Source organism: Pseudophryne corroboree, chromosome 10, assembly GCF_028390025.1.
Source record: "Pseudophryne corroboree isolate aPseCor3 chromosome 10, aPseCor3.hap2, whole genome shotgun sequence".
NCBI lineage: Eukaryota > Metazoa > Chordata > Amphibia > Anura > Myobatrachidae > Pseudophryne > Pseudophryne corroboree.
In genome coordinates this window covers 280,392,238-280,405,725 of record NC_086453.1, presented here as the reverse complement: position 1 = coordinate 280,405,725, position 13,488 = coordinate 280,392,238, and the positions used below count along the sequence as shown (strand labels likewise).

The window sequence follows — 13,488 nt, the reverse complement described above, 5'->3', positions numbered from 1 at the left end:
GCAAGTCCCCTTGCAACGTAAATTTGTTGTACTTATGGCATCCATAGGACTGCGTACAAACATCCACAAGTCCAGACTGAAATCGGGGGTGTTAACTGTGGTGCCATTGCTACACTGTTACAACGGCATCTCGCCCCCAGCACGTCTAAATGAATTGACCACTACACTTGCAAAGCGTGCACACCCAGTGGTTGCAAATCAGCCATTACTAGTCACTTCCACCACTGGGCTTGTAGTCAGGAGGACCTTGTGGTGACTGGATTTGATTTTCTTCAGACATGCTGTTGCGCATTAGGGACATACACAAATGCACCTGTGCCTACTCAGTCCTGAAGTTTTGTCGAGTTTAGTTAAAAATAATACCCAAGCCAATTTACATTTTATGGGGATGTGTTTGGCTTTCTGACAGATACATTTTCATGAAAGACAGTCTTTCTACAGCACAATGATACAGCTTACAGACAGGGGCCTGTATACACCTGGATATAGCTCCTGCATCCTGTACAATTTCTCAATAGCATTTTATATTTATGTGCATGTGCCGGGACACCCACCCCTGTGAGGATGGCTACTACATATCTTATCTGTTTGCAATGATCAGTCTCACTGTAAAATGATCGACTGAGATTGAATTTAAACTCTCTTATAAGCCAGAGATACAATTGCTTCTCTTCGATCACTGCAGATGTTATCTGCTTAGTATGGTATGAACATAAACCTGAATGCTCCAGAACAGGCTGCCAAAGGTTCAACGTTTATATAGATGTGGCGGCACTAATAATGACATCATGAAGTGATAATGAAGGACAGTACACTCACAGCTTCCACATCATTATTGTATGTCTGGATATGGAAGCTTTAAGGGTATACACAGCATCTTCAGATTGTCTTACATGGGTTTGTTGAATAAACTATGACAAAAGTAAAATCTGTTAGGTATTCATTGTGACACAAGATTATAGTCACCACATTTTGGGCCTTGGGGGGGCATGTACTAAGCAGTGATAAAAGTGAAGAAATTGCCCATGGCAACCAATTAGCTGCTCTGTATATTTTTATAGTATGCAAATTATAAATGTTACGTCAATGCTGATTGGTTGCCATGGGCAACTTTTCCACTAGCTTACTTCTCCACTTTTATCACTGCTTAGTACATGTCCCCCTTGTAGAGCATTAGGTTGTTATGACCTGGAAGTGATGATATAGCCCCCACAGAGCCCTGATCTCAACATCATCGAGTCTGTCTGGGATTACATGAAGAGACAAGGAATTGAGCAAGCCAAGATCCACAGAAGATCTGTGGTTAATTCTTCAAGAAGTTTGGAACAATCTCCCTGCCGAGTTGCTTTAAAAACCGTGTGCAAGTGTACCTAGAAGAACTGATGCTGTTTTTAAGGCAAAGGGTGGTCACACCAAATATTGATTTGATTTAGATTTCTCTTCTGTTCATTCACTTTGCATTTTGTTAATTGATAAAAATTAACATTTCAATTTTTTAAAGCATTCTTACTTTGCAGCATTATTCCACACTTGCCTAAAACTTTTGCACAGTACATTACCGAACATCTAGGCAAACAAGTGGGGTGGGGTTTAAGATACATGCAGTGTAAGGGAGAGAACAGAGCTGCTGCACATGCCCAGTGGTAGCAGCTTTTTCTACCAAGTTTGCTGTGTGTATTCTTCTGAGTACTCAATGAGTACACTGGACCAGAGACTAGCTACCAGGAAGAAGAGACAGGAGCCTTACCATGAAGTGGGAGAATGTGTGCTTATAAAGCGCAGTACTGGCTCTATTAGGTTTGTGTATTTATTTATTAATTATAGTATGTTTAACCTTTTCCTGATAACTTAACTTCGATTATTTAAATAGGTTTGATACAGCCTATACCACAGATTCTCAAACTCGGTCCTCAGGACCCCACACGGTGCATGTTTTGCAGGGCTCCTCACAGAATCACAAGTGAAATAAGTAGCTCCACCAGTGGACATTTAAAAATGTGTCAGTGAGTAATTAATACACCTGTGCACCTGCTGGGTTACCTGCAAAACATGCATTGTGTGGGGTCCTGAGGACCAAGTTTGAGAACCTGTTGCCTACACTATAGAGTCTAGTATAGGCTGTATCAAACATATAGTATAGACCATCTATAGTGTTACATTTTAATACTGTATTCCATGTTCCACAGAGTGGGATATTGTGGATTGCATTTGGAAACCCCGCTCTAGAAATCCTTCGTTTGCCACTGCATATACAGTATCTTACACACACACCCACCTGTGTATTGATCTTTTTTTAATGTTACCATTGTTAATATTAACACACTGCTAGCTTGAACTAGATACTATGTACAGCAGAGAATGATTTAAATAACTCTACACAGACTTTGTTATTTTGTACCGGACCTACAGGATGGTTTCCTGCAGATGAAGGTCAGAGCACACTGTACATAATAAGATATATATATATATATATATATACATACATACATACATATATAAGGGGTGTGGACACATATGTATGAGTCTCCAAGGACTGCAGAAACTCTACATATTTAGGTTTCCCCTCCTAATCAGCTACACAAACACCATCAGTAAAGACCACTCACTTGTATTTATACTGTAGTTCTGTAAACCAACACAGTTGTGTTCAAACTTAATAGGCCCTACACACTTAAAGATCTAACTGAACGATATGAACATTCTCGTTCATTAATGAATGAGAACTCGTTCATATCGTTCAGTGTGTAGGCACCAACGATGAATGATGCGAGGCCCCGCGCTCGTTCATCGTTGGTGCTGGGTCGCTTATACAGTACATACATGCCAATATGGACAATCTCGTTCATATTAGCATGCAGGGCTATGGAGCCAGGTGAAACCTCACTCCCACCGTCACTCCCCCCACGACGCCGGGTCGCTGGTCAACCGTATCGGCCGTTGGGCACCTTGGCGGCACATCGCCGGGTGTGTAGGGCCCATCACTTTTGCACAAACAGAACATGTAGCATTTGTCACTAATTTGCATTTACTGGTTATATATGAATGATGGGATATAAAAATACTGCAGCAAATGCCATTTAGATAAATTAGTTGGTTTTTTTTGCTGCTCATGCATCGGTCCAGCCATGTGCACTGAATTGGGTCTTTCTTAAAAGCAGAGGCCCCAAGCATGTGGTACTGTAAATTCATTTTACCAAGATGCTTTCTAGCCTTATCAGACCTAATCTGACAGCAAACCAGTCACAGAACTGGTAACGGGAGAGCTTACCCCAATCACCTGCCATGTGTACCCACCATCACCCATCCCGTGTGTCCTCAGCAGTGACCCCCTTTCACCTGACTGCGAGCACTGTACACAAGGTGTAGACATAGCACAGTTTGTACAGGGCTTCTATGGGATCGGATGGCCAAACCATTACAAATTAAACATAAGATATATCTTCCATCCCAGCTGTTGCTGGAGTGTTGTAAGCGATTTACCAGCTTACGCTTCTGCATCAGCACTGCGCACACGTGGATACAATCATTTTGCTGACCCTTCGTTATCGGATGTAAATCGAAGGATCAGCATAATGACTGTATCAGTGTGTACCCACCATTAGATTCTGTGCCAGTCAGGTTGCAGAAAACATTGAACACGTGCAAACGTCTGTACATGGCATCTCCTTCTACTGAGCATGTGAGTGCCATGTCTCCAACCTCCTCATTGGTCCTGAAACCATGGCAGCTCTGGAATAGGCGGAGACCCTCACACAATGCCCTGATCAGTGAGGTGGTCACAGAATACAGCACAGCCTTACTAGGTGGTACTTGATTGTACCAAGGCCACCGGTGAGCTTAGTACAGTACGGACATCACAACACAGCATCTACATACAATGTTATATACAGGAAAATCAATGGATAATATCTGCATTCAAACACTATACATAACGGAGGTCATTCTGACCCGTTCGCACGCAGCGGTGCAAACGGGTCTGGAATGCGCATGTTGCCGCTACAACACTGGATATGAAGAAGGCGGTCGCATCGGGACCCGCAAGAAGATTGACAGAAGGAAGGCATTCCGGGGCGTCACCTGTCCGTTGGCGGCCGTTTTCTGGGAGTGGTAAGGAAAATGCAGGTGTGTCCAGGAGAACGGAGGGCGGATGTCTGACGTCAAAGCCGCCCCCATCATCGCTGAGATCGTCGCACAGGGTAATTATGTCCAGGGCTGGTCTACTTTTACACAAGACTTTTTTAGCTAAGCAGGGCTGAACAAGCGTTCGTAGCCCTGCTAAGCTAAAATACACTTCCCCATAGGCGTGAACTAGTTGATCGCACCAGCAGCAAAAAGTTGCTGGCTGTGATCAACTTGGAATGACCACCAATATCAGCACATTACATCTCCTATTTCTGCGTCTAGGCACCAAGCAAACACTTACCCAGGGAACCGTATGCACATCCATCATATCTCTGAGCCGCCAATGACTTCCCTAAAAGGAGAGACGAATCAGAGTAAAGAGAGTGCAAGCGGGCTGGTTTGTAGATCATGCATGATGAAGTAGATGTACAAATGTACACACGTACCTCCCAACTGTCCAAAGTTAGGTAAGCAGGTCCCCATTCTAATGGACTGTTTGTAAGTGCAATGCAAGGGTGTGTATACCCAGGGGACGTAAGCACTGAGGGCAACAGAGCACTTCAGAGCACTAGGTATGCCACCCTGTAGATGTGCCACACCCAGATCATCAAGTGACCTTCCCCATTTCACAGGGGGCATAGCCCTCTCCCGTTATCCATATGTAAAGCTTTGGGAGGCACGGTATGTACACAGGAAAAGCTTTCAGATATACATCTGTTACATTAATTCCCATACCCTCAGAGGGAAAAACAACGAGGGAGATGAATAGCAACAAAAAATATGTCGAATAGTTAAAGACATATATGGAAATGTTGTATAGCCAGTTGAGAAAAAATCATTTTTTTTTAAATGACAGATCACAATTGTTTCAAAATATTTATGATGGTTATTTCCCAAACGTTTATTGACCATACTCACATTTCCAGGTTTTTTTTAAACAACGGCAACTGGCCCCCTTAGCGGGTAGTTGGATTGAGTTTCTTTTAAAAATGTGCTCTTATTTTGTCTTTAATTATTCACATTCTAGAGTTTTTAGGACAAGAAGAAATATTTCTAAAGGTGACCAATGAAGCACATAAGATAATAACACCGTGAGTATAGGTTAGTCAAAAAACACAACACTTTGTGAAGCCTTTTCGTGAGCGGACATGTGATTTATACCAACTTAAAACCACATTAATAGGCCATTAATAAATCAGATGAACATGCTACAGGCCAGATTTAGAATACAGTTAAATACATTTAATATGGGGTAAAACCATGCAAGAAATTAGTGGTTTTAATGTGCTTAAAATTCAGAAACCGTATGTAACGTAGTCTTCTCTGTCTGCCAAGGTTTGTTACAAAGCACCTAAAGTACATGCATTGCAGCCCACAGTACTACCTGGGCCCCGGATGACATCTTACCGAGCAGTGAGGCTGGAAACGGAAGGCATTAAAAGCAGAAAAATAAATGAATCTAGTTGTAGCACAATATAACGCAGTTACAGTTCATATACAAGGTAATTAACACCCTTATATAGTTTGTTCTGTATTCTAAAGCACTATTAAATACAATTTCCAGATACTGATCTTAAAAAAGGTAAACAATGTTCTGTTTACTTACTAGGAACTACAGTAGAATGTTTTTTAACCACTTAAATAAAAAAAAAAAATTCTTCAAAAACTGCAGATATTGTCAGGGTTTTTTAGAGTTAATTAGGTGAAGAACATTTATTTAAACTTATCCAAAATGATTTTATTTTTATAAAACAATTTTTTTTTTTTGAGATTTGTAAAAATAAAATACAAATAAAAAAAATAGATTTTTCATTAAAACATTGGAAAATCGGTCGGCACCATCGGCAACATCAGAAACATTACGGATTTCATTTTCACAGCCACCAGGTACACACTGCGGGGATTGGGGGTGGCGGGTTAATTTACATCACCCCAGCAGCTGCAGGGTGGGGCGTCCTGACATGCTGACCGATCAGCAGCACAGCAAACACTGGGGGATGGTGCGGGGAGGAATAGGGACCGAGGGGGCCTTCTGAGAGCAGCAGCTGTGAGCAGTTTCTCTTCCCTGCCGCTGCACACACTGTTTAACTGACTGGTCTCATCCTGTGACCAGATCAGATAAGTCACTTCCTGGTGTGGAAGCATCTGAGGCAACCATGCCAGAAAAGTGGTTAAAAGGACTGATTGGGTGCTGCCACTGGTTCACCACCAAAAAGGGCTACATCACATGATTGCCACGCCCCTTCCCCATGAAGCCACACCCCTAAATTTTTGCTGTGCGCCTTTGGTGCAGAATTCCTTTCTATTTTGAATATGGGGGGGGGGAGGGCACCAATTCTCTTTCTAGAAAAAATGGCACCAAAATGTCTAGTTATGGCTCTAATTGATAGGTCATTTATGTGCTTGCCTGGTGTAGTGTGACTGTAGCTCAATAGCAGCCCGAGTCATAGGTTGTCCCGGTACTTCTGTTACACTCCTCCACTGCCCCAACTCACAACCTCTCACACACTATACAGTACTTTGTTTCACAAAACTTATACTGCTGATGAACAGAAATTCACAGGACACGTTGGACTTCATTCCTATAGTATAAGGTGTGGATTTTGTGGCTTGAACATTTACATCACAAGCATGCACCGGTTTTCCATTTCAAACTAAAGCAAGCCCTACACAGCTTATGCTGGCCATACACTGATGGGTAATCGTTCAAATCTGGCCAATGAAAGACAGTTCTGAACAATTATCGTTCAGTGTTGTACACGAATGACAATCGTTCAAAACGTGAAAGCAGCAGAAAAACGGTTGTGACTTTGATTTGATCATCAATGTCCCAACAGTCGTTCTTCTGAATCCACGCAGTGAACCATCCCCATGCCCAAACATCGTTCAGTGTATGGAGGCACGAAAACATTGTTAAATTGCTCGGTAGCCGGATGGTGTTTGGTTGGATCTTCTGCTAATCTTCTAGAGCAGGGCTGGCCAAACCAGTCCTCAAGATCTACCAACAGTTCACATTTTCCAGACCACCTAGCTAGTACACAGGTGTAGTCATTACCAATTAAGATGTGCTGCTTTTATTCCTAACTGACAAGCCTACAGATCTCCAGGAGGCCTGGAAAACATGACCTGTTGGTAGATCTTGAGGACTGGTTTGGCCAGCCCTGTTCTAGAGTCTTTAGACCTGGCGTCATATACACAGACCCAAGGTGTGACAGTGACATTGTTTAATGAAACTGGTTTATATTCTAGAATCTCTATATATTGTCTATTCACAACACTCAAGACGCTGCTACTAATACTCTAATACTGTATATGCTTCTTCCAATACCTCTAGTAATATAATCCTTATCCTTACAGTAGCACAGCTATATTCCATACACCATAGGTCTGCAAACTCGGTCCTCATTACCCCACACAGTGCATGTTTTGCAGGTATCCTCACAGAATCACAAGTGAAATAATTAACTCCACCTGCAGACCTTTTAAAATGTGTCTGTGAGTAAATTAATACACCTATGCACCTGCTGGGTTACCTGCAAAACATGCACTGTGTGGGGTAATGAGGACAGAGTTTGCAGATCTATGCCATACACGGTCACTAACTTTCAAGGCAATTACATTACCAATCCATGTGCATTCCCTTGTAAGTCTCAGTACCTGTCTCATCATTTAGAGCTCCCACACAATGCAGCAAACCAGCTTCTTTTTTGTTCTTTCTGAATAAAGAAGTAAGTATAACATAATTAAACAGGTGCATACAATACACTTAAAGACACTGCTTAGTACATAAATATAAAACAGTAATGTCTTGCTGCACTTAGGGAGGACAAAAAAGAAAAAAAAAACATTTACAGTCACAGTTTGAGAAATCATTAAGCACACATCCTAAAAAACGGTTTCACGACAAATAATTTATTGCAACAATCTATATATGTGTTCAATGGGGTCAGAATTTGATATAAATTAAATAAAGAAAAAATTGAATATGACCCTTACACAGAATGTCTGGGTTTAGTCCAATTTAAAATGTTTTTTTAAAGGGTATCTTTTTGTTGGTTGGTCTTTTGTTTAACCATCGGTGATGTCAAATAAGGACCAAGTTTACAATGTATTACCGTATTGTCGTGCATTAATACATTTGTGAAAGTCTGATTTTACATAGAACAACAGAAGATTGGGGAGGGGGCTAAAAATGCTTGACAAAAATAGGTTTTCACCATTCTGGAGAGCAAGTCTCCTATTAAATCGTATAGCACTGCCAATAGAAGGTGCACTGCCGGCAGAGGGCTATGGCATTTGCAAGACAACTGCTCTGGCTCCCATGCAAAAGAAGTGGAACTGTCTAGAAGAGGACATTCCCTTCCGCAAAGCACCCATCCCACAATACCCTTATTAATAAGCACTCAGGATCAGGTGAGGAACCAATACACACAAAAACATAACAAACAGAAGAGCACCTACTGATATGGTCAAACCCATGGTCCCACATAGAGATGTGTCCATCTACATCGCTGCAGTCACGCTAAACAGCCCTTCTAGTTACATCTAGTCGTGAGCGCATTTACTAATGCAGAGCGTCTTTTCATGCATTTTTCCCCAGAAAAGGCATCACGTTCACATTGCAATGTGAATAAGACGCACAAGCAGACTCTGCTGATTAAAATGATATGTGGCATGACTATATTCTGTAGGCGACTGCAGCTGCAAATAAGATGCCTTTTTTTTAGGAGAAAGAGATGCACGGGCCGACAGGTCTCATGCACCCTGTGTGCTGGGACTCATTATGTACGGAGGCTAGATGAGGAAGGACGCAAATGTACATAGTTCAAATGACAAACCTCGTGTAAGGGATTACAAAGCTAAAATGGTCTTTTGCTGAGGGTTATCATTTCTATTGTGTATCCATGCTGTGTAAACGGTAAGGGAGTAAAAATAACAACAAAGCAGCAATACTTAGAAAGATAAACGTTGACGGCAGATAAGAACCACTTGGTCCATCTAGTTTGCCTTTAACAAATGTACATGCACATACAGTACTTACACACGAAGGTAAATTTTTTCCGGGAGCCAGATAACCTACCAGTATATTTTTGGATTGTGGGAGAAAACCGGAGTACCCGGAGGAAACCCACACAAGCACGGGGGAAAAATATACAAACTACACATAGTTGAGGCCATGGGGGTCTATTCATGAAGCAGTGAAAAGTGTGGAGACATGAGCTAGTCGAGAAGTTGTTTATGGCAACCAATCAACATTGAAGTTACATTTTTAATTTGCATACTATACAATTGTACAGAGCAGCTGATTGGTTGTCATGGGCAACTTCTCCACAGGCTCGCTTCTCTCGCCAGCTAAGGCCAATATAGCGATATCGTCTTCCACATAAGACACTTGACCTCAACCAACACCAGAGGTTCAAACCAAGAGGACTGCAGAAAGGACAAAACCATGTTTAGGTCCCAAGGTGCCGTGGGCGGCACAAAAGGAGGCTTGGATGCGCAGGACACCCTGTAGGGACGTCTGGACTTCAGGTAAAGAAGCCAATTTCTTCTGAAAGAAAACGGACAATGCAGAGATCTGAAGTTTTAGGGAGCCCAATCGTAGACCCATATCTACACAAGTCTGCAAAAAGCGTCCTAAGTTGAAATCCGCTGTCTGATACTTTCGTCCCTTACACCAGAAACGTATAGTTTCCAGATGTGGTGGTAATGTTTTGGCGTGACAGCCTTCCTAGCTTGAATCATGGTGGAGATGACTTTTCCTGGAACTCCCTTCTCAGCTAGGAGGTTCCGCTCAATCACCATGCCGTCAAACAAAGCCGCTGTAAGTCCGGGTAGATGAACGGCCCTTGCTGAAGATCCTTTTTTAGGGAAGAGGCCAGGGGTCCTCTACAGTCATGGCCAGAAGATCCGCGTACCACACTCTTCGAGGCCAATCGGGGGCAATGAGAATTGCCTGAACTCCCTCTCTTTGGATTCTTTTTAGAACCCTGGGGAGCAACGGAATCGGAAGATATGGGTACACCAGCCGGTAATACCACAGCGTTGTCAGCACTTCCACTGCTGCTGTCAGAGGGTCCCTCAACCTGGAACAATAGCACTGAAGCTTGTTGTTGAGTTGCGAGGCCATCTGGTCGTTCTGCGGGCAGCTCCACCGGGCACTTGTCGAAATACTTGCGGATGGAGACCCCACTCTCCCGGGTGTAAGTCGTGACGACTGAGAAAGTCCGCCTCCCAGTTGTCCACTCCCAGAATGAATATGGCCGAGACTGCCGTTGCATTCCTTTCCACCCCGATGAGGATCCTGGAAATCTCCTGCATGTAGGCCCTGCTTTTTGTCCCTCCCTGCCAATTGACGTATGCCACAGCCGTGGCATTGTCCGACTGAACTTGAATGGCTCGACCTTGAAGCAGAGGAGACGCTTGGAGCAGAGCATTGTAGAGGACTCTGAGTTCCAGAATGTTTATTGGAAGCCTGGCTTCCAGGCTTGACCACCTGCCCTGGAACTGGGCCACTTGGGTGAGAGCTCCCCAGCCACAAAGGCTCGCGTCTGTGGTCAAGAGAATCCAATCCTGAATGCCGAAGCACCTCCCCTCTGAGAGGTTGGAGGGTTGCAACCACCAGAAATCCTGGACTGCGGTGACAGACATATGATCTGGTGCATCTGCAGAGGTGAACCTGACCATGTCTTCGGGAGATCCAGCTGGAATGTCCTCGCATGGAACCTGCCAAATGGAATGGCCTCGAAGGAGGCCACCATCTTTCCCAGCAGACGGGTGTAAAGATGTACCGAAACCCGGTTTTGACGCAGAACCGCTCGAACCAACTCCTGAAGTGCCTTTGCCTTTTCCGCAGGAAGTAATATCTTCTGAGCCACCGTGTCCAAGATCATTCCGAGGAATTGGAGACGTTGGGTCGGTTCGAGGTTGGACTTTTGAAAGTTCAGAATCCAACCGTGACATAACAGGGATGTCGTGCGGCAGATGCTGTCCAGCACAAGTTCCTTTGATCTCGCTTTTATCAGCAGATCGTCCAGGTAGGGTACAATGTTCACGCCCTGAACCTTGAGCAGGCACATAATTTCCGCCATCACTTTGGCGCCTGGAATTGGAAGTGTTCCTCCAGCAGAGCAAACCTGAGGTAGGCCTAATGAGGCAGCCATATCAGAATATGGAGGTAAGCATCCTTTATGTCCAGAGAGACCAAGAACTCCCCTTCCTCCAGGCCTGAGATCACTGCTCTCGGAGACTCCCTTTTGAACCAGGAAACCTGGAGATATGGGTTTAGTGATTTGAGGTTCAAAATGGGCCTGGAATAGTATCCTTCGCCCCTTTGTAGAAGTGGCACAGGAACAATGACCTGGGCCCGAGCCAGTTTCTGAATGAACTCCTGTGCGTGAGCGGCATATCTTCTGAAGCCGGTAATCCCGATTTGAAAAACCTGTGAGGTGGTGAACTCTCGAACTCCAATTTGTAGCCCTGGGAGATCAGGTCTTGTACCCAGGCATCCTGGCAGGAGCTGTTCCAAATGGAGCTGAAGAATCTCAGATGAGCTCCAACCCTGAGATCCCCCAAGAGCGGAGGGTCACCGTCATGCTGATAGACAGAGCTGACACCCTAGCCCTGAGATCTTGCGGTGGTAGGCTTACGTGACTTACCTCTGAAACTTCATGCCGCATTTGAGGCACCTCAGACCTATCCTTTAAACCTTGTAGACCGAAAGGACAGCAGGGAAGGAGAGCGTCTAACCGGTGGAGCTGCAGTCGGGAGGTACGTGGACTTTCCAGTGGTAGCCGTCGAAATCCAAATGTCAAACTCATCCTTCAAATAGCAAATCACCTGTGAAGGGTAAGGATTTCACACTCCGTTTAGACTCTGCGTCCACCACCCACTGCCGTAACCACAACGCCCTGCGTGCGGAAACCGCTATGGTAGCAGTACGAGCATTAATAATGCCAATCCTTCTTATTGTCTCATAGAGGAAACAGGCAGATTCCTGGATATGCTGAATAAGCGTCACCATTTCAGCCAGTGACTTATCCCCAGTGAGGCCCTCTTGAAGGTTACCTGCCCAAGTATGTATGGCGTGAGTGACCAACATCCTGCAATAACAGGCCTTTGGGAGGCCCCTGCTGGAAAATAAATAGATTTCAGAGTGGTCTCTATTTTACGGTCTGCAGGTTCCTTTAAGGATGTAGCCCCTGGAACCGGAAGAATTGTCTTTTTTGACAGGCGTGATACCGAAGCATCAACATCAGGGGGAGTCTCCCAGAGTATACGCCCCTCCTGCGCAAATGGAAAGGCGACCAGCAATTTCTTGATCACCTGGAATTTTTTGTCAGGAGTAGTACATGGCTCCCTGAAAAGATCATCCAATTCCTTTGAATCAGGAAATGTGACCAGTACTTTTTTCTGCGCAGAGAAAAAAAAAACTGCTGCACATCTGTCTCAGACCCAGGGATATGTAGTACATCCCTTATAGCAATGATAAGTGACTCTACACCCTGTGCAGTAGAGGAATACCCATCTCAGTATTAGATTCCAACTCCTCCCCTTCTGGAACCTCCTCCACGGATTCCGAGAGAATGTCAGGTAACCCCCTTTTTTGGGGTAATGGATTTAATAATGGGGAAAAACGTCTGCTGTCTGCCCTATCTTTAGTCAGAGCAGCCAAAGACTGTTGTAACTGCTGTCTCTAGTTAATTCATTGGACATGTCAGCCATTATAGTTTTAATAGAACTCAGCCAAGCTGGTTCCTGCAAATCACCCCCTGAAGCCCCACTGTCTTGTGAAGGCTGACTGCTTTGCTCACACATGAGAGAATCTGCGGGGGAGGGAGAAAACCTGGCGTGACAAACATTACACACAACGTTCTTTACCATGCTGACAGAGGACATGCACATTCACACCCACACATACACAGAGACACAGGTACAAGCAAGCCTGCCCAGCCCAGTATTGTGTGGAGAGACTCAGAGAGGAGGAACAAGCACACAGCCTGAAACTAGCAATGCAGAAGTTAGATGCAGGGCAATTTGTTATACAGAGCGTGAGGAGCCTAATATAAGGGTCCCACAGTGGGCTCTCCCCCTTTACTGCACCCCTGTACCAGTGTTCGGCCGTGGAGTATCAATTGGAGGAGCTGGCAGTCCTGCAGCAAAGCTGAGAGTGCAGAAATGGCGCCATCCACCCAAGGAAGCAGACAAGAGACCTCTTCTGCTGACTACAGCTGAAACCATATTTGTAGTAAAAAAACAAAAACTAAAAACAACAGCTAAACTCATAACAAATACTACCTACTCGGTTAAAAGACCGGGAGAAGAAAAAGAAAATACAAAGAAAATTTGTGACACCAAATACCTTCT

At 44.2% G+C, this 13,488-nt stretch overlaps 1 protein-coding gene across 5 annotated transcripts in view; it reads right to left on the bottom strand.

The window, feature by feature from the left end:
- SIDT2 (SID1 transmembrane family member 2) overlaps window positions 1-13,488 on the bottom strand; it is a 106,918-nt gene that overhangs the window by 33,126 nt on the left and 60,304 nt on the right. For 4 of the 5 annotated variants that reach the window (XM_063943305.1, XM_063943304.1, XM_063943301.1 and 1 more), the window contains 3 exons: window positions 7,780-7,838; window positions 5,530-5,541; window positions 4,424-4,474 (listed from right to left, as the gene is read on the bottom strand). In XM_063943305.1, the coding sequence (XP_063799375.1) occupies window positions 4,424-4,474; window positions 5,530-5,541; window positions 7,780-7,838 (122 nt within the window). The remainder of the gene's footprint in view (window positions 1-4,423; window positions 4,475-5,529; window positions 5,542-7,779; window positions 7,839-13,488) is intronic. The other variant, XM_063943303.1, reaches the window with a different exon arrangement.